Below are 20,139 nucleotides of genomic sequence, written 5' to 3'. Positions count from 1 at the left end.
GGATTCCTTTCCTTACCTCCACCTCTCAGCCAGGGGTCCAAGCAGCTGGACCACAAGGCAGAGAATGTAGTGAGAGCCTTCTACTCTCCTCTGTACTTCAGCCGAGCAAAGCCCAACTCTGTATCAAAGGCAGCACTTTCCCCACCCCTCCCTCAGATACAACTTTCTGGCCTAGAGGGTACCAGCAAAGAACCAAAGGGCAGCAGCTCTGGAAGAGAAACCTCACTATTATTTTCACTGAAGTAGTAATGGTAGCAAAGGTACCAGTCAGAGCCAGCATCTTTAGAAATACCCAGTATGCTTTTTGGTTATCCAATACCCAGAGACCTAGGGGGCCCAGCTCTCTAATTGCTATATTCCTCCACTATCCTGGCCCTTGTACCCACTCATCTGTATTGTCAAAGTGATGAGCAGCAATGAACATACACCTCCCCAACTTGCACGTGTGCACATAAACACATTTTCTATACTGCTGAGAACGATCTGGAGCCAACAGATCTTCTGGGGAGTGGGGCTCAAAATACTGGAGCCTGAATATATAGGTAGGTTCTGGGTTCCTGGAAATGCGTATGTGTACGTGCACGTGTGTTAGAGCCAACCTGGCTCCTCTTGGTCAGACTGTTGAGCTCCTTTCTTCAATCCAAAGTTCATCAGTCTCTCTGTCTCTCTCCTGTCAGGCCTGGGCCTGGGTTCTCCAACCCAAAATCTAGACTCCAATTGTCAGTTCTAACTGCCAAGCCTTCGGCTCAGGCTGTGCCCCCTCCCCCAGTCCTTGCTTCCCGAAACCTCTCAGCTCTTACTTTTCAGCACCAGCCTCCTGGTCTTGTCTGTCCCTGGAACTCCTGCCAGAGTGCTGCTCACGGCCCCTCTGGACAAGAGGACAAGTTATCTTTCTGCTGCCTTAGAGTCGCAAAGGAGCCCATGAAAAAGTGCTGGATGAACCGGAATAGGGGCAGAGAAAGAAACCCACTGGCACTAGCTCCTCTCCAAAGAGTGACATCCAAACACTGGTGGGGCTGAGGGGAAGGGGGGAAGGAAGAGAGGAAGAGGAAACGTAAGGCAAGCTAAACTCTAGTGGTACCGATGGAAGACTTTCGGTAAACCAGACGGGTCCTTCGAGAAGGCTGCACATTGTCAAAGTACTTGTGGGCGAGCGGGGGGGGGGGGGGGGGGGCCGCTGGGGGGGAGGACGGGACAGGACGACAATGGACGCAACTGTGCAAACTAAATAGCTCTGCTCAGAGAAGACCAGGAGAGAGGATTTCATGAGACAGTGACAAAATCAAACTCCTTGGACAGAGCTACGGGTTGAGCCCGCGCCTCTGAAGTCACCCTGCTGTTCGTAGAGGTCAAAGACAGGCTATGGAGGGTAGGGCTTGACAGAGGAGCCAAAGGCTGGTGCTGAGAGGCGGGGAAGGCAGGAGGCACAGGCCCAGGGATCAGGAGAGCTGAGACCCCAGGAGTCTCTCAATAGCTGCGTTGATGTCCCCTCCTGTGGCAATCAGGGCCTGTAGGTTGGCTTCACGGTTGACAAAGCCCATGGAGTTGAGCTGGTCCAGTTGCTGCTGAAATCTCACTTCTGGCATCGGCACCTGGAGGAGGCAGGCCTTGGCAGGTGGGCATGGCCCCGTTCTAGGGCTAGCCCCTTTCTTCCTTCCTTTCTTTTTGAGAATATCTTCCTATAGCCCAGAACTTGCAATTCTCCTGCCTCAGTCTCCTGAGTGCTGGGATTGCAGCAGGCATATAACACCATACCTGCCTCCTAGAGGGACAGTTTGAAGTGTTCATATGATACCAATAGGTCCCAAATACCCCCATGGTCAAGGATGGCCCTAGTAACCTTTTATGTGTTGCCCTGTGCCCCCATCCCCCATCCCAACCCCACCCCCACCACAGAGTCCTGTGCTTGGAGTGAGGAAAGGTGAACTGCAGGATGAAGGGCAGGAAACCCCAGTTCCCAAGCTCGTAAATAACTGTAACAATAGGACAGACATTTTTGTTAGAGACTTTCTAAGTCCCTGGTATGCTAGGGTCAGCGTGTTCCTAACCCTTTCCAAGAGATACTAGGCACACACTTGCTGCCCAGAGACACATGCAGTTAAAACACTCATAAATATAAAATAAATAATTAGGATGTATGCTAAACAGACCCCCCCCCCCCCGACAGTCTTCACACTGACATATAAAGATAGGAAGGGTCCCAGGAAAGACGGAATCTGCTTAACCCGCCAGGAAACACAATTACTAACAGAAAACAAGCCTTTCCTTCCCACACAGTCATATAAATATCTCTTGGGAATGTTTTCCTGTGGTATGTTTGGGAAGCACTGGGCTTGATTACGACCAAGACTCTGCAAAAGGACTCCCGGTGCTCACTGCCCACAGTGTGACCTTGTGTGGGGCTACAACTGGCTTCTCTGTCACAGAATTCGTGCTGGAGGAGCCTTGCAGATCAGCCTGGCCCAGCCCTCCTAGTGTTTTACACAAACTTTTGTAGAATGGTGTTTCCAGAAGAGTCACCGAGGTCAAAGAGACCCCAAGTCATCTCTGTGCCTGCCTAAGACTCCGGCCTTCACTTTTCATCATCTACTGGCCATGCAAGTGAGCAGCTGGCTAACCTCTCTGCCCCATCTCCCTACCTGTAACACACTGATTTGGTGACAGCCTCCTGGGGGCAAATGAGCTCTCCTAGTCAGGGCATTGGACATGGCACCAAGCATGTGCTGAGTGTTGTCACTATTCTTACCCTACAAACTGCTGGGTGGCGGCGGCACACGTCATGTCAGGGAGGCAGAGGCAGGCTGATCCCTGTGAGTTGGAGGCCAGCCTGGTCTACAGAGCAAGTTCCAGGATGGCCAGGGCTACACAGAGAAACTGTCTCGAAACAAAACAAAAAGAAGCTGTAGAAACCAAACTGGGGACATATGGTAACTTGGCCAGGGATGAGTGGCAGGCTAGGCCTCCTGTTGCCTCTCCTCCAATACTGATGCCTCTCAAGATGCGTGGGCTGCTGCCGTGTGTACCTGTGAGTTTCCACTGACACTACTCAGGATGCGTGGGCTGCTGCCATGTGTACCTGTGTGTTTCCACTGACGCTACTCAGGATGCGTGGGCTGCTGCCGCGTGAACCTGTGAGCTTCCACTGATGCTACTCAGGATGCGTGGGCTGCTGCCGTGTGTACCTGTGTGTTTCCACTGACGCTACTCAGGATGCGTGGGCTGCTGCCGTGTGTACCTGTGAGTTTCCACTGACACTACTCAGGATGCGTGGGCTGCTGCCGTGTGTACCTGTGTGTTTCCACTGACGCTACTCAGGATGCGTGGGCTGCTGCCGTGTGTACCTGTGTGTTTCCACTGATGCTACTCAGGATGCGTGGGCTGCTGCCATGTGTACCTGTGAGTTTCCACTGACGCTACTCAGGATGCGTGGGCTGCTGCCGTGTGTACCTGTGTGTTTCCACTGACGCTACTCAGGATGCGTGGGCTGCTGCCATGTGTACCTGTGAGTTTCCACTGACACTACTCAGGATGCGTGGGCTGCTGCCATGTGTACCTGTGAGTTTCCACTGACACTACTCAGGATGCGTGGGCTGCTGCCGCGTGAACCTGTGAGCTTCCACTGACACTACTCAGGATGCGTGGGCTGCTGCCGTGTGTACCTGTGAGTTTCCACTGACACTACTCAGGATGCGTGGGCTGCTGCCATGTGTACCTGTGAGTTTCCACTCCCAGCCAAAAGCTGGATCATCTGCTGCATGAGCTGCTGCTGGGCGCTGGAACCCGCTGTGGGAGGAGACGTGGCTGGCATGCCCGGGGAAGAGGTGGGGGCCTCGGCCGCAGACCCAGAGTTGCTGCCTGCCGAGGGGACCGGAGTCCGGGATGTCCCAAGGGAGCCAAGGCTGGAGGCAGGAAGAGAACAAGACTTAGGAGACAGCAGCCTAGAAATAGGATGGGGAAACGGACATGGAGGGCAATGCTCCGAATCTCAGCACCCGGGAGGCACAGGCAGGCGGACCACTATGAGTTCGAGGCCAGCCTGGTCTACAAAGTGAGTCCAGGACAGCCAAGGCTGCACAGAGAAACCCTGTCTCAAAAAAAAAAAAAAGAAAAGAAAAGAAAAGAAAAGAATGGAAAGGTGAGATCCAGAGGAAAAGCAGTCGGAACAAAACAGGAAAGCAGACCAAGGGACAATGGTGCAATGGTGCGTGCGTGCGTGTGTAAGAGGGGGTGGGAGAGGGAGAGAGAGAGGGAGGGAGGGAAAGAACCTCATTAACCCTCCTTACCTGGGTACCAGCCCAGGGGCTTCAGTCTGGAGTGTCTGCAGTCCCTGCTGGATCTGCAGCAAGGCTTGCATGGCCCGGGGATTGGTGAGGATGGAGAGAGACTCTGGGTTCTGCATCTGTGGGGCAACAAGCAGAGAAGGGCAGCAGGAGACAGCAGGAAAGAGCAAGTGTGCTCCCCCTTACTCACTAGCCGTCGGCCTCCCACGTCCCCCTCTATGATCCTCACTCACCTGCTGCAGAAACACGGGGAGCTGCAGGCGGAGCTGCTCCTGAAGTTGTGGATTCCCCGCAAACAGTGGAACGTTCACCATCATCTGCCAGAGCCAAGGGAGTAGGGAAGGCCTGGGTCATCCTCCCTACCGAAGGTCCCCCGCAGCCCCAGACCCTCCTCACACCCTCCCACTACTGCAAGAGATTTGACTAGCATTTCAAGAACTCTCAGAGTACTCCAAAAGCCCATGTGGGACAGTGAAAAGAAATGGAGCTGTGGGGCTGGAGATATGGCTCAGCGGTTAAGAGCACTGACTGATCTTTCAGAGGACCCAAGTTCAATTCCCAGCACCCACACAGCAGCTCACAACTGTCTATAACTCCTATTTCAGGGGATCTGACACCCTCACACAGATGTACATGCTGTCAAAACATTAATGTACATAAAATAAAAATAAATACCTTTTTTAAAAAAAGAAAAGAAAAGGAGCTGTGCACCGAGCAGTAAAGTGCAGGATAGTTACTGGAGCTACCACCTCGAGTAGATGGTGCCTCCCGTGTACAGTGCGAGGCGTGAGCTCCTGCAGCCCTTCAGCCGGTGGGGAAGGAACTGTGACTACCACCACCATGTGCACGAGAGGAGATCAGGAGGTTAAATAACTGGCTTAGCTCACACAGCTGTGGAGGCGCAGGCAGAACTTGGAGCATGAACCTAGGCAGCCTGGCCCCAGAGACTTCCACTGCCACTGCAAAGTGCAGTCCCGTACTTCCTTCAGCCAATTTCATACCTGAGCAGCAAAGTCAGGGTTCTGGGCAAGCGTCTGCATCATGGTGCGCATGTAAGGGGCCGAGATCACGTTCTGCATGAGCTGGGGGTTTTCAGAGATCTGCTGGAGGAGCGCCTGCATTTCGGGGCTGTTGAACATCCCTACAACAAAAAGGGAGAAACAAAACAGGAAGAAAGGGGTCCAGATGGAAACCCGACACCTCACTTAATCTACCTTATTTCAGACACTGAGTGGTCAGGAAGCAGACAGGCCACAGTCAAATGGGCGCCCGTGCACCATGACGTGCCAGGCTCCAAGTGCTCAAGTGTAAGTGAGCTGTCCCATGAACCTGGCTAAGTGCTAACTGGCTAGAAACCAAGTCTCAGTAACATCCCTCTGGTCTGTGCCTGCAACGGGCTCAGACACAGTGTGAGCTGGAGAGAACCGAATGCCGTGGAGAGCCATGGCTTTTAAACCTCCTTAGCAACAGATGCCTGTTTCGCAAGCCAAACCCCACTCAGGTATGGTACAGTGGAGGCTGGGACAGGAGGCAAGGAGCTGCTGCTATCTTTCAGGCCTCCCTCGCCTGGAGATGGTCCATGTCCCCCAATACTTAGAAATAGTGTTAAACAACAGATCAAGAGCTAATTCTCCCTTAATAAGTAAGGGAACCGAAGCACACTGAAGGAAAAGGACTTTCCCAATTTAAGTAGCGTCCAGGATGCAGCGCCATCTGGGGACCTACCAAAGGCTATCTCCAGAGCCCGTGTCACCTGGACTCACACTGCACATCTTCCTCTTCTAATATTATATCTGGCTGCATCCTGATCCTTCTGCAACCCCTCCCCCTAATCCTCTTCTCCCACTCTGACCCATTTACACCGGATGATACAGAAATGTTCATAGAGCTGGGGGTGTGGCCTGTCTTACCCATGAGGAATATGGGGCGTGGCCAGAACAAACCTTCCTCCTATGAAGGGCAGGGCCAGTTACCCCAGGCTGCTGAGGCCTTCTGTAGGTGTCATTCAGTCTCACCTGGAGCAGTGTGGCCCCCACTCAGTCCTGGGGCAGAAGGGCTGCCCTGGCATGACCCCACTAAGGTCCTTTCTACCCTAGGACATACCTGACCCCAGGCTAGCCGCATTGATCCCAAAGGGGTTCGAGACTGTCGGGTGCACCTGGCTGGTCCCCGATCCTCCGGTGCCCTCCCCACCGGACCCGGGGGCCTGGGAGGTGGGGGGCGAGGGGCTCCAGGGGTTAGGGAGGGGCTCTCGATTCTCAGTCCGAAGAGGTTGGGAGGATGAGTTCTCGGAGTTCCCGGCCAGGGAAGAGAAGGGGTTGTTGCCAAACTGAGAGGAGGGAAAGGTTTCGGGTTAAGGACGGTAACAAATCAGGGGCAAGGGAGAGGCTCCCTCTCTGCTGGCACCTAAGAGCCTCCCCTCCCCAGGGAAAGGAGAGACAGGGCATCTATTCTCAGGGTTAGAGTTCCCGAAGGACTAGCTCCGCCCTCACCCAACGCTGTGGAGGGCAACTGGCTGATGCTAGTGCTGGGAGGCAAAGTCCTTGAGACCTTCCATCTCCTCTGCTTGTACTCAGAGTGGGCCTCTGCTTCCCGCTGTGACCCACAGGTGCTCACATGCCTCTATCCTGTGCTGTAATGAGGTAGTTTTGCTCTTAGGGTAGTTAAGGGACAGAGGCGATGTGGGACTCACCTTTTCACCCTCAGCCCTGACACCAGAAGGTGTTCAGTCAGGGTGCAGGCTCTCAGACCTGGTTCTCTCATCTGACTCCAATCTGTGCCTAGTCACTCTGTTGGCCACTTTGGCCTAATCCTAATCCCTAAACCTCTCTTCCCCACTTCCGAGGTCCCGAGAGGCACGTGAGCCAATCAGGCACATCATGACAGCTTCTGCTAAGGATTTGCGTTTTCTCTTCCTCTTGTCCGTTGGGTAGACACCCCTACTCCCACCCCCAAGTCTATCTCCCTTGCCCCGGACTGTACGTCATCACATGATACATTGCCCAAAGGTACCACCAAACCCCTTCTCTCCATGCCACTAACAACCAGGACAGAGCCCTGCCCAGAGACCTGTATGCCCAGGGAGCCATGTGGGCCAAGGCTCCTGGACCCTCCCCTTCACCTGCTCAATTTCAGAGGCCCACTTCAGATCCTGAAGGAGGAGACAGATGAACACCTTAGCACCTCCCACCTTTCCTGTTATTCAAATTGGGTCACAGGCTGACCAATCACGTCCCTGGAGCTGTGGATCCCAGACTTCTACAGATGCAGCTGGCCTCACAAAGCATGGCTTTAGTCTTTGCTGCCATTTCAGATCACATTCCTGCAACCAGCCTAGTGTCTCCATCCCTTCCAGCTCTTAACCTGCTCATCTTCCTGGTGCACCTACAGATTAAATCTTTCCTTGAACTACCAGAGTAACTGCGCCTGCCATTTATTCTAATATAATATCCCTTTAATAAATCAGTTCCCAAAAATGTGGCCCTATGACCCCTTGAAAGGACAGAAAGTGGCCAGCTGGGCGTGGCGGCGCATGCCTTTAATCCCAGCAGAGGCAGAGGCAGAGGCAGGCGGGATCTCTCTGACTTTGAGGCCAGCCTGGTCTACAAAGTGAGTCCAGGACAGCCAAGGCTGTTGTGCACCTTAGACAAGCAAGGTACCAACTGAGCTACTTTATTTATTTACTTATCTGAGGCAGAATTTCATGTAGCTCAGGCTGACTTTCAACTCCATCCCTCATACTCATAAACCTGTGTTTGCTTGTTTTCTTTTTGGTGGTACTAACTAGTTGACCCTAGGCCCTACCAATGAACAATATTCTCCACTCTTTTTTTTTTTTTTTTCCACTTGGTTTTTCTGAGACAGGTTTTCTCTATGTAGCCTTGGCTGCCCTGGACTCACTTTGTAGACCAGGCTGGCCTTACTCACAGCCATCCACCTGCCTCTGCCTCCTGAGTGCTGGGATTAAAGGCGTGCGCCACCACCCCTGGCTTCATATCCTCCATTCTTAAGTTATTTTTATAAGTGCACAATCCTGGAGATCCATGGAGTTGGAAAGAGCAATGGCTGCTCTTCCGGAGGACCTGGGTTTGTTTCTCTGCACTCAAATGTGGCTCACAACCATCTGTAACTCTAGCTCCAGGGGATCTGGCCCCTTCTTCAGGCCTTCATGGGCACTGAACGCACATGGTACAGATAAACTTGTGGGCAAAACTGTACATATAAAATACAAATAAGCCGGGCGGTGGTGGCGCACGCCTTTAATCCCAGCACTCAGGAGGCAGAGACAGGTGGATCTTTGTGAGTTTGAGGCCAGCCGGGTCTACACAGCGAGTCCAGACAGCCAAGGCTACATAGAGAAACCCTGTCTCCCCCCCCCCCCCCCCCCCCAAAATAAATGAAATAAATAAATAAATAAAATACAAATAAAAAGCCAGGTGTGAGACTGGGCGTGGTGGCACACGCCTTTAATCCCAGCACTGGGGAGGCAGAGGCAGCAGGATCTCTGAGTCAGAGGCCAATCTTTACCTGGAGAGTTTCAGGCCACCCAGGCCTACATAGTGAGATCTGTCTCAAAAACAAAGACAGAGAGACAAAACCAAAGTCTGCTGAGACTGACTGGATAAGCAGGCCTAGATGTGGAACCTCATTATTAATGGTCCCCCTGAGCGATTCAGATATAGATGAGCCATGGACAATGTCTGAGATACACTGTACTGGGGTTAGCCTTTGACCCTAGGTCAGCCCCCCAGCCTTTGAGCATCTGGTGCCAGAGTGTATCAGAGCATTGTCCCTTGGACACCATCTTCCCTTCCCTGGGGACCCCTGTTATAGTCTGACCTCACTGAGTTGGCTGTCTTTGGATCTGCTCTATTGGAAATGCCTTCAAGGCAAGGCCCACCCCACCAGAGATTGTGCAGGTGAACCGGGGTAGAGTCCCGGGGGTGCCTAGGTTGGGAGAAGGGAGTCCTGAGCCCAGCCGGCCCTCCTGTCGCTTGCCTCCTGGCCCCACCTGTTCCCGGGCAGCAGCAAACATGGGCTCCTGGATGTCAGTGTACATGCGGCGGAGGGCGTTGTACCCTCCCGGGACACTCTCCAGGTTGCTGAGGGCCCGGTCCTGGTTCCGCATCATTTCCTGCATCATGGCTGGATTCCGAGCAAGCTCCATTGTCTGAGGAAGGGAAAAATATGAGATGAGGCCTGGAACCGGAGGAACACCAAGCTAGGAGGGACCTGAGGAGGGGGTCTGCTTGAGGAATGCAACAGTGGCAGGGAGCACAGCAAATAGATCCCTTCACTCTAGTCTGGACTTCATCCCTGCCTCCCTGTGGCTTTTTTGGTTGGCTTAGGGATAGGGTTCCCAGATGAGGTTAGGGTAGTTTACCCCTCAGGCTCAGGGGATCCACAGAGGTGTCTGAGAGCATAAGAAAATGGGGGTGTGAAGGGATGCTGGGGTGTCCCCCCTGTACCTACCCACCCCCAACCCCCACCTAGAAGTGTACCTGTTCCATAGTGGTGACTAATACTGGACAATAAATTATAGGACAAGAGATCAGAGTCCTGTAAAGCTAGGTCTAGAGCAGTTTAGTAAGGTGCATCTAAAAGACTGGAATGGGAACCAGGCGTGGTGGTGCATGCCTTTAATCCCAGCATTTGGGAAGGCAGTGGCGGGCAGAGCTTTGAGTTCGAAGCCAGCCTGGTCTGCAAAGTGAGTCTAAGACAGCCAAGGCTACACAGAGAAACCCTGTCTCGAAAACAAAACAAAACAAAACAAAAATAATAAAAATAACAAATAGGGCTGGAGAGATGACTCAGTGGTTAAGAGCGCCACCTGCTCTTCCAGAGGTCCTGAGTTACCACATGGTGGCTCACAACCATCTATACTTCTGCAGATAAACCACTCATATGCAACAAATAATAAAAAATAAATAAAAATAACAAAGGCATGTGGTGGCACATGCCTTTAATCCCAGCACTCAGATCTCTGTGAGTTTAAGGCCAGCCTGGTCTACGAAACGAGTCCAGGACAGGCAAGACTACACAGAGAAACCCTGTCTTGAAAAACAAAACACCATCACCCAACTCCCCTCCCCCCCAAAACTCCACAGAAATATTGAAAAACGTGCTTTTGTTTTAGTCTTAGGTGTAGGCACGTGGGGCTGCTCTGGACTGCCTACAGCAGCCGACCATAATTTGCCTTGTGCTCTAGCAGAAGTGCGGTTTTGCCAACTGCAGATAATTTCTGTGACTGTGATAGTGGAATTCTGGGAACTTTTCAGAGGGTACCTAAATGCGAGGTCACCGAGAGGTGGGGTCCTGGCTGTTGGTCGTTTAGGGGGTTGTGGTTTGTTAGTAGCTGTGGTCAAAGAAGAAACAAAAGGAAAGAAATTAGATTCAGGGGGTTTCCTAATTCCACTCGTTGATCCTTATTTCTCTATCTAGTGTTAGGGGGTGAAAAAAGAAGAACCCACAAAGCTACATTGAGGGGTTCCCTGGTCTTGAACATTATTTTTCTTTCCTTGATAACCCACCGTCTTCCTTTTTTTTTCCTTTAAGGATTTATTAATTCATCTTATGTATATAAATGCTCTGTCTTCGTGTACACAAGAAGAGGGCATCAGAGCACAGACATTTGTGAGCTGTCATGTGGTTGCTGGGAATTGAACTCAGGACCTCTGGAAGAGCAGTCAAGTACTCTTAACCACTGAGCCATCTCTCCAGCCCATCTACTGTCTTCCTTTTGAGTCTTAGCTTACTGATAATCATAGAAGATCTTCTGTAAGCCCATCGTAGGGTCATAAGCCCTTCCCACTGAGCCATCTCTCCAGCCCATCTACTGTCTTCCTTTTGAGTCTTAGCTTACTGATAATCACAGAAGATCTTCTGTAAGCCCATCGTAGGGTCATAAGGCCTTCCTTATTATGACACTATAGGCTTTTGGCATTCTCCCTTGGGTCATCTGGCATTGCCTGCACATCAGTCCCACTTCCCTTAGTGTTGGGGGATGGTCTGATGTATTTTGATGCTAATTAATAAAAAGCTATCCCACCTGGGCAGGGCATAAGACAGAGGCTAAGATTCCTGGGCTGAGAGAGAGAGAGAGAGAGAGAGAGCGCAATCCTGGGAAGACCACCACGAGGAGGAAGGAGAAAGACCCAAGGAGAGGAGGAAGGCTGCCATGGGTTAGATGGAGGAGAAGCACATGGCCGGCGTGGATGGAGAATCTAGCCCAGATGAAGAACATTAGCAAGTATATGGGATTATGGATGGGAGGTAGCTTGATAGAAATTATTAGAAGCAGATGGCATGGGATTGGGGCAGGTACCGGATACCTGTCCCACTATGGGAAGTAGTTTAGGGACTGATATCTGCCCTGCCCCAGGTTAACTAAGGCTATTTTAAAATATAACAAGTGTCGGTGTCTTAACTGATTGCTAGCTGGGCATACTGATAACATAAGTAATCTAAAAACAACACCTCAGAGACAAGGAGCTGCTGGCCTATGTCTGCTCATCACTGTATCAAGTGTTCAAAAGAGCTGCTCAAGTGAAAGACAGAAGAGTGAACAAATAATAAGCTAGGGATGGCTGACACCAGATCCCTCCCTCTGCCAGCATTCTCTCATACTCACCTGCCTCATGAGCTCGGGGTTGTTGAGCATGTGGCTGATCTCGGGGTTCCTCTCCATCAGCTGTTGCATCTGGGGGTTAGCCATGATCATGTGACGCATCAGGTCGGGGTTGGACATCATATCCTGGACCAAGGGGTTCTCCATGATCTGGGACAGCATCTCAGGGTTGGACATGAGCTGCCTCTGCATCTGCTGCTGTAGCTCCATGAAGTTGGCAGAGCCCAGGCCTAAGCTGCCAAGGCCAAGGATGCCCCCGAAGCCAGCTGTGGGAAGGAGCGCAGTCAGAGCCCACCTCTCAAGCCCTTCTGAGAGCCAGCAGAGCCTGTGCATTTGGGTCTCCGGGATAGGCCCTGACTGCTTCTCACATGTCCCTCTTCCACTCACTCCCACAACACCAGCAAAGAGCCCTCTATAAAAGGCAGTGGCCCAAGCCTGCTGTGGTGGCTCACACCTTTAATCCCAGCACTCCGGAAGGCAGAGGCAGGCGGATTGCTATGAGTTCGAGGCCAGCCTGTTCTACAAAGGGAGTCCAGGACAGCCAAGGCAATACAGAGAAACCTTGTCTTGAAAACAACAACAACAAAAAAACAAACAAACAAAAATAAAGGGCAGCGGCCAAACTGTGTACCACTGAAGAGAGCAATGCACCAGCCACCCACCTTTCTCTACTCTTCCGCCAGGACTCCCCAGCCCCATCTGTCCTTTCACCCCTGAACTTGATTCCACCTCCCAGATCCTGGATACCATCATAAACTGGTCCCCTCCCCACACCTTTGCTTAAGCACCAGCTTAAGACGCCGTGCCTACTCTCGCCGGACTTCGATCAGGGACCATCGATTTTCTTTATCTCTGTGCACCCCACTCCCCTGCCCAGTACAAGATTATGCTCTCCTCCCTAAAGGCTCACAGAGAATTGATGCAGTAGCACTGGGGGGCCCCTCTGAAGCCACTGGGGTGGTCCCCCCTCCACTGCTGGCATCAGCCGTGCTGCCGGAGCTGCAGGGCTGGGCAGGGGCGGCAGGTGAGGCAGGTGTGGTGGAGGGTGCAGAGGCGGAGTCTGGAGTGGATGGGGGAGAAGCCGTAGCAGCCACTGGATCTTGTGCCCTGAGGACAGAGTGAAGAACCCTGGTTGGCTTCCGAGTATGCCTGTGCAGCTGTAGCCAGCTCCAGCCACCTCCAGAGCAGCCTTGCCCCACCCTACCCCGAGGCTAGCAGGATGCAGGGGGGGTGGGGTGTATCCAGGAGGGGAGGGGCTGGTGTAGCACTAGTCTTTAAGGCAATCTGCAGGTGTTCAGTCAGGTTCACCTAGAGGTAAATTCTTACCTACCCGCACCAGGCCTGGCCAACAGCATCTAGGCAGTTGAACAGGCGAGAGGAAAGCTGAAGCAGAGAGGTCAGCTCCTCCGTTCCTGACTTACTTCTGAGGGGTCTTGATGACCAGATGGACCGTGAGTCCATCCTTGATCCCGTGCTGGTTCAGTGTGTCTCCATCCTTGAGGATCTTGCCTGCGAAGATCAGGACCAGCTGATCCTGCTGAGCCTTAAACCTCCGGGAGATTTCCTCCTTGAACTGTGTGGTCAAGAGGCAGAGATCACTGTGGAGGCTGACTGTGCTCCATTGCGGGTGGGGGTGGGGGATGAGGGCTGGGGGGGGCGGGGCTCTACTCTCAACTCTACCCCTCTAGTTGCAATAAGCGACAGTGAGATGCATCTGCTTTTTCCATTAGTTCCACGCTACAGACTCCCAACCCTAGAAAGGCCCTGCTGCTACCTACCACAGCAGCTTCTGTATGTACATACGTATGTATGTATGTATGTATGTATGTATGTATGTATGTATGTATTGACAGGGTCTATGTAGCTCTTCTTGTCCTGGACCACTCTACATAGACAAGGCTGGAGATCCACCTGGTCTCTGCCTCCCAGTGTTGGGATTTTAAAGATGAGTATCAGAGAGTGGGGTAATGTATCCCGGGGAGATAGAAACTCAGGTCTGGACATCAATGTCTCTATCAGACACACTCTCAGTAAGAGCTGTTTTCCAATTCAGCTTTTCTGGGAGTACTTCAAATTCTTGCACGGGACAGCAGCAGTGGTACCAAAGGCTACACTAGGGCGAGTCAGACTCTCTAGATTCTATCAGCTCCTCCAAAACCAAAACACAACACGTATTCTAATTATAAACAGTGCACTTGCTAAGCAAAAGATCCCTCTCTTCCAACCAGATGGCCTATCCTAAGCCCCGCCTATGTGCAATTCTGGAGAAGCTTCGAGCAGTGGGGAACAGAGGCAATAGTCCCTCACTCATTCAACATTATTTTGCTGAGCACCTATTACGCTCAGTAAAATCCTAAAGAGCAGAAACCTGAACAACACAACCGTTTCGACTTGTGAGCAGGAAGGATCTATGCGGGGAAGAGAGAACACCCCGACCACGCGATGCTCCCGGGGGACCACAGCCGCAGCTCGCTTCGGGCGGCACTGTGCCTGGACGCCTGGAACCAGTCACCGTGGCGTACACTCCCTTCAAGCTTAGAATCCTTCCGGCGCCCGCAGGCAAGGTGTCCCTACCCTCAACTCCCCCACCACGCCCCCAGCCGCGACAGCGCGGCCAAAGCCACCACCGCCCCCCCCCCCAACCCGCGCCACGCTCCCTGGACAAGCCACGGCAGGGCGCCCCCTACCCGCCTCTCCTGCCCTCGCGCTGCCCGGATTCCCCCCCAGGGCTCCGCCCCGGCCAGGGGCCCCGTCCACGGCGCCAGGCCGTCCCTGAGGTCTCCATCTCTGCGCTGACCTCTCGGTGCGCTGCTCCCGCCCTCCTCCCTCCCGCGCCAGCCGTACTACCTCCTTCACCGAGGCTCGATCGCAGATCACGATCTCCTCCTTGTCCTTGGGGGTCTTGACGGTGACCCGAATCTGGGGCCTCGTCTCGGCCCCGCTCGTCTCCGCCATGCCGCCGCCCGGCCGCCCGCCAGCCCGCCCGGCTCCTCCTCCTCCTCCCGGCCCGCCCGGCCCAGCTCGGCTCCGGCTCCTCCAACTCCCCCTTCCCGCCCCTCCCAAAGGCTCTGTCGCCCCCTCCGGACAGCCGCAGCCACAGCGCCCCGGGCGGCCCGGGGGAGCACTGCAGCCGGGGCGGCCCGGGCCGAGCGGCGTCTGCAGCTGGCCCGGTCCCTGCGTGCCCGGGAGCCGGCCGAGGGCTCGGGAGGTTCGCACAAAGGACTTTCTGTGTCGCCGCCTCGTCTCCGTTCCCTGGGGTAACTTGGTTTTCTTGGGAGACGGAATCTCTGCCAGGCCTGGGGGTCAGGACATCCCTAAGACCTCTGCAAATTCGAATAGCTGTGGCCTCCCAGGAGCCGTCCCGAGGGAGCCATTGCGGGCCACTTTAGGAGACCTGGAGTTTGCCTACGTGGCTTCTCTTGAGCCTTGGGTGTCAAGACAGCAGGACCCCACAGAATTGTGACTAACGTGCAATACTGCTTTTTAAAAAAATGGCCAAGGATGAGCCTAACAGATACAGAGCTTTATTATTGCTATTGAATCGCGGATTGGCCAGTAGGCACGAAGGCGCCCTTTTCGTGGAAGAGGTTAAAAGTCCTTCCAACGTTCCCACTGTCCTTGCATTCTTGCTCCCAACCCCCGCCCCTCCAGCCGCGTGGTCTGAGTGGAAAGCTGGAAAAGTTCCCAGAATTCCTTGAGAGGTCACAAGAAACTACGTTTCCCAGCACCGCACCGCCCCCCCCCCCCGCGAGGGGCGGGAGTTGGGTCGGAGACTACAACTCCCAGGCACCTCGTTGCTGAGCGTCGGGGCCACCGGAAGTGGCTGGTGTAGAGCAGCTGGCGACGGCTTGGTGTGTCTCGGTGCTGGTCAGGCTTAAGAGACGCAGGCATGCTGCGCCCCAAGGCTTTGACACAGGTGCTAAGTCAAGCCAACACTGGAGGAGTCCAAAGCACCCTGTGAGTGCGCTACAGGGACCCGAGCGGCGAGCGCTGGAGTGGGGGCGGCGCTCGGCTGCCTGCAGTAGGGTATGGAAGAAGTCTTAAGCCAGGTGGCTAGGGAGGCCAGCTGCAATTTCGGGAACCCTGCGTGTGAGGACCCCGGGGGCCCCCCTTGGAAAAGGGAAGTTGACAAGTGCTTAGCTGGATAGATCCCCCTCAGAGCCTTGCTTCCTAAAAGCGTCTGTAGCGGGAATTGGGATAGGAGCCCAGGCCTTTCACTCTTTGTGAGTTTGTTGCTATCCTTCTCCATCCTTGCCAGGCTGCTGAATAATGAGGGGTCGCTGTTGGCCTACTCCGGTTATGGAGACACAGATGCCCGGGTCACCGCGGCCATCGCCAGTAACATCTGGGCCGCGTACGATCGCAACGGGAACCAAGCGTTTAATGAAGACAATCTCAAATTTATCCTCATGGACTGCATGGTATGAAGTAAAGTAGGCTGACCTCGAACTTGCAGCGATCATACTGCCTCTGTTTCCTGAATACTAAGATTGCAGGTGTGCATCACTGCACCTTGCCAAATAAGTAAAACATAGATATTTTTTAAAAAGAAGGGGGGGATAAAGGGAGTAGGGTGCAGGCATATGTGAGGGTTAATCTCACTGAAAAGGTGACATTTGCTAATAGATCTGGAGGAAGACTGGAAAGGAGAAGGTGATAAGCCATGCAGTGGCCTGTTGGGGAAATATGTCTAACAGTGCCAGACAAAGATTATGTATCTAGTCCCAGCACTGAAGAGACTGAGCAGATGGATTTCTGCGAGTATTTCTGACAACAGCAATTCGGAAGTAAAGATGGAGTGTATCACAGAACAGGGGGAGGGGTTGTAGGTGACAGGTCTAAAGAGAAACACCTGGTCCTGAGCATTCTGGACAGTGATGGTGTGCAGAACCAAGTCATTGGTCCCCAGGGTGACTGCAGCTCAGAACATTCTCCATTGTAGTTCAGGCAGCCGATTCCTTCTCCTCCTCTTCCTCTTCCTTCTCTTCCTCCTCCTCCTCTTCCTTCTCCTCCTCTTCCTTCTCTTCCTCCTCCTCTTCTTCCTCCTCCTTCTTTTAGCATTGGCGTGAGGGTGTCAGAACCTTTGGATTTAGAGTTACGTACAGCTGTGAGCTACTTTGTGGGTGCTGGAAGTTGAACCTGGGTCGTCTGGAAGAACAGCCAGGGCTCTTAATCCTCAAGCCATGTCTCCAGACCAGGCAGCCCATTCTTTATAACCCTGCCCACCATTGCTGACTTCTACTGGGTGTCAAGTCTAGGACCTGTGCAACAAGGCAGAAACGTCAAAGCCATTAACTACTGCCCAGCCATAAGAAAAATATTTTACTGCTGGGTGTGGTGGTACATGCCTTTAATCCCAGCACTCGGGAGGCAGAGGCAGGTGGATCTCTGTGAGTTCCAGGACAGCCAAAGCTGTTACACAGAGAAACCCTATCTTGAAAAACCAAAAAAAAAAAAAAAAAAAAAAAATTATGTGGAGCTCAGTGGTAGAGTCCTTCAGGGTCCTAAGATCCAGTCCCAGAAAGGCACAATTTTCCTTGGTTTTGTTTTGCTTCAAGACAAGGTTGTTCTGTGTAGTCCTGGCTGTTACGGAACTCACTCTATAGACCAGGCTGTCCTGGAACTCGCAGAGATCCATCTGCCTCTGCCTCCTGAGTGCCGGGATTAAAAGCATGCACCAGCGCTACTCGGTGCAATTTTTGAATCAGAACCTCGTACACACATTGATACAGTAAAACAAGCTTCATGAGACATCACTTCTCTTATTCATTCGATGTATGTCATCCCTATTTTTTTTCCATCGGAAAAGAGGAGATATGTAAGTTGGGTTGTTTGGGGGTTTTCTTCTTACACTTTTTTAATTGATTTATTTTATTCTGTATGTACAGGGACTCAATGCCTTCTTTGAGCTTCCATGGGAGCACCATGCATGTACATGGTGCACACATACAACACTGGGCAAAACACTTGTACATACAGAGTTAACTTTTGGTGAGCGCAGTGTTGGTGTTGGGAATCGAACCTAAGTCCTCAGCAAGAGCAACACACGAGTTGGCTTATTGGATCTGGTCGCTCACCTGTTCTTGGCATTAGAGAGAAAGCCCCTGAAGGCTCTGTTTCTTAACAACTAAACTTTATTATACAACCCAACTAGCCTACACAGGAGGGAAAAAAGGTTAAAGGGAAAAAAGAATGAACCTTCTGGTATCCGTTCCACAGGACGGGTCCTTAGGTGTCTTTGGCCTGCGTGCTGGTCCAGCCTGTTCACTGATCCAGGATAACTTGGTTAGGAAGTGGCTGTGCAGAGCAGCATCCAGTGCCAGACCCCTGTGTCTCAAGCGCTGAGCAGTGCTTCCCAGTTGAATTCCTGCTCTGCCAGGCTTTGGGAGACAGAATGCTGGGGAAGGCAGGAACTAAGGGTGTCAAGCAGAGTGCCCCAATGTATCATGTCATCCCTTCCAGGAGGGCCGTGTAGCCATCACCCGGGTAGCCAACCTTCTACTATGTATGTATGCCAAGGAGACGGTAGGCTTCGGCATGCTCAAGGCCAAGGTGAGTATATTCCTCTGGTCCAACCTTCCTGGGCTCAGCCATAGTGTCTGTTGACTATGTCCACTCCCTCCCTGCATGTGCCCTTTCTGGAGTTCTTATATCTCACCTCAATCCCTGTCTGGGAAGGGCTAGGGGCTGGGTGTTTGGTAAGTGCGGGGTGGAGAGCCAACCTGGTTTGAGGGTCCCTCTCACCATACGCCCTGTGTGGTCTGACTTGTGCTCTTACGTCCCTGCAGGCCCAGGCCCTGGTGCAGTACTTGGAGGAGCCCCTCACCCAAGTAGCAGCATCATAGCAGTGTGACGGAAGCTGGAGTCAAAATGGATGGCGGTTGGGAGGGGCAGGGCCCTGGAAACACCTTACTGCACTGGGTACAGGAAGGTGTGAGTTTTGCTTTTTTCCAAATAAATTTCAACTCTTGCCTTGTGTCTCACTCAGCTGCTTTCTTGGGTGGAGGGACTCAGGATGTAGGAAGGAGCAGGGTGGCTTACTCAAGAAGATTCCGTATTCTGCAAAGCTGGGCTCCCTCATCTCCCCGTCACTGAGTCTCCCAGTGGTTCTTGGCAGAGCGTCCCAGTGCCCTTAGCTTCTCCAGTGCTATGCCTCACCTAACTCCTGCCCCTGCTTTTCTTTTCTTTTTAAACATTTATTTATTTTTATTTTATGTGTATTGGTGATTGGTGTTTTGTCTAAGGGTGTTACAGAGAGGTGTGAGCTGCCATGTAGGTGCTTGGATTTGAACCTGGGTCCTCTGGAAGAGCAGTCTTAACCGCTAAGCCATCTCTCCAGCCCTGCTTTTCTTTTTCATGCAAATTCTTCACCATTACATTTACTAATTTATTGTATGCATGTACATGACAGGTACATGTACATATGTGGGTAGGTTTGTCCTACAGTATAAGCACGGCAGTCAGAAGACAACTTTTTAAAAAAGATTTATTCATTATTTATACAGTGTTCTGCCCACATGTGCGCCTGCCCACCACAAGAAGGTACCATATCTCATTATAGATGGTTGTGAGCCACCATGTGGTTGCTGGGAATTGAACTCAGGGCCTTTAGAAGAGCAGCCAGTGCTCTTATTCTCTGAGTCATCTCTCCAAGCCCTTTATTTTTTGTTTTGTTTTGTTTTGAGATAGGGTTTCTCTGTGTAGCCCTGGCTGCCCTGGACTTGCTTTGTAGACCAGGCTGGCCTCAAACTCAGAGATCCACTTGCTTCTGCCTCTGCCTCTGCCCTGCTAGAAGACAGCTTTCATAAGTTGGTTCTTTCTGCCATGTGGGGCTCAAGGAATGAACTCAAGGTAGTCAAACTTGGCGGTTTCTTTATGTACTGAGCCATCTCACTGGTCCTGAATCTTTTTTGTTTGTTTTTTGTTTTGTTTTTTGTTTTTCGAGACAGGGTTTCTCTGTGTAGTCTTGGCTGTCCTGGACTCACTTTGTAGACCAGGCTGGCCTCAAACTCACAGAGATCCGCTCACCTCTGCCCTTCCGGAGTGCTGGGATTAAAGGCATGTGCCATCATGCCCGGCTCCTAAATATTTTTTTTTAATTAAAATCATTCATCATGTGTGTACATGGAGGCATGCATGTGTGCCACAGTACATGTGTGGAGGTCAGAAGACAACTTGGAGTGGATTCTTCCCTCCCACCCTGCCAGTCCTGGGGCCAAACTCGGGTCACCA

General features: G+C 52.4%; 2 protein-coding genes across 3 annotated transcripts; one reads left to right on the top strand and one right to left on the bottom strand.

Annotated features, from left to right (window-relative positions):
• Window positions 1–1,203: 1,203 nt before the first annotated feature.
• On the bottom strand, window positions 1,204–14,895 carry Ubqln4 (ubiquilin 4). 2 transcript variants are annotated; one of them, XM_051157479.1, is made up of 12 exons: window positions 14,755–14,895; window positions 13,329–13,480; window positions 12,818–13,014; window positions 11,911–12,173; window positions 9,292–9,450; window positions 6,384–6,609; window positions 5,282–5,421; window positions 4,514–4,597; window positions 4,284–4,399; window positions 3,713–3,899; window positions 3,395–3,447; window positions 1,455–1,592 (listed from the first exon to the last, which is right to left on the bottom strand). In XM_051157479.1, the coding sequence occupies exons 1-11, from the start codon at window positions 14,860–14,862 to the stop codon at window positions 3,418–3,420; spliced, it is 1,662 nt and encodes a 553-aa protein (XP_051013436.1). In that variant the 5' UTR covers window positions 14,863–14,895; the 3' UTR covers window positions 1,455–1,592; window positions 3,395–3,417. The 2 variants fall into 2 exon arrangements, with proteins under 2 accessions (XP_051013435.1, XP_051013436.1); XM_051157478.1 differs by lacking the exon at window positions 3,395–3,447 and having other exon boundaries at window positions 1,204–1,592.
• An 802-nt stretch (window positions 14,896–15,697) lies between these two features.
• Lamtor2 (late endosomal/lysosomal adaptor, MAPK and MTOR activator 2) lies at window positions 15,698–18,878 on the top strand. Its single transcript, XM_051157476.1, has 4 exons — window positions 15,698–15,864; window positions 16,166–16,328; window positions 18,370–18,459; window positions 18,696–18,878. The coding sequence occupies exons 1-4, from the start codon at window positions 15,797–15,799 to the stop codon at window positions 18,750–18,752; spliced, it is 378 nt and encodes a 125-aa protein (XP_051013433.1). The 5' UTR covers window positions 15,698–15,796; the 3' UTR covers window positions 18,753–18,878.
• Window positions 18,879–20,139: the final 1,261 nt, after the last annotated feature.

This window comes from Acomys russatus, chromosome 15 (assembly GCF_903995435.1).
Source record: "Acomys russatus chromosome 15, mAcoRus1.1, whole genome shotgun sequence".
Classification (NCBI taxonomy): Eukaryota; Metazoa; Chordata; class Mammalia; order Rodentia; family Muridae; genus Acomys; species Acomys russatus.
This window is presented reverse-complemented; position numbering and strand designations above follow the sequence as displayed.

Excerpts from the sequence above, each read along its gene's own strand:
- Ubqln4 (XM_051157478.1), bottom strand. The coding sequence starts at position 14,862 with ATGGCGGAGACGAGCGGGGCCGAGACGAGGCCCCAGATTCGGGTCACC. Across the intron at positions 13,015-13,328 it reads GTCATCAAGACCCCTCAGAA|GGCACAAGATCCAGTGGCTG; the intron begins GTAAGTCAGGAA and ends CTCTGTCCTCAG. Across the intron at positions 1,593-3,712 it reads CTGGGAGTGGAAACTCACAG|GTGCCGATGCCAGAAGTGAG; the intron begins GTACACATGGCA and ends TGCCTCCTCCAG.
- Lamtor2 (XM_051157476.1), top strand. The coding sequence starts at position 15,797 with ATGCTGCGCCCCAAGGCTTTGACACAGGTGCTAAGTCAAGCCAACACT. Across the intron at positions 16,329-18,369 it reads TTATCCTCATGGACTGCATG|GAGGGCCGTGTAGCCATCAC; the intron begins GTATGAAGTAAA and ends CATCCCTTCCAG. Across the intron at positions 18,460-18,695 it reads TCGGCATGCTCAAGGCCAAG|GCCCAGGCCCTGGTGCAGTA; the intron begins GTGAGTATATTC and ends ACGTCCCTGCAG.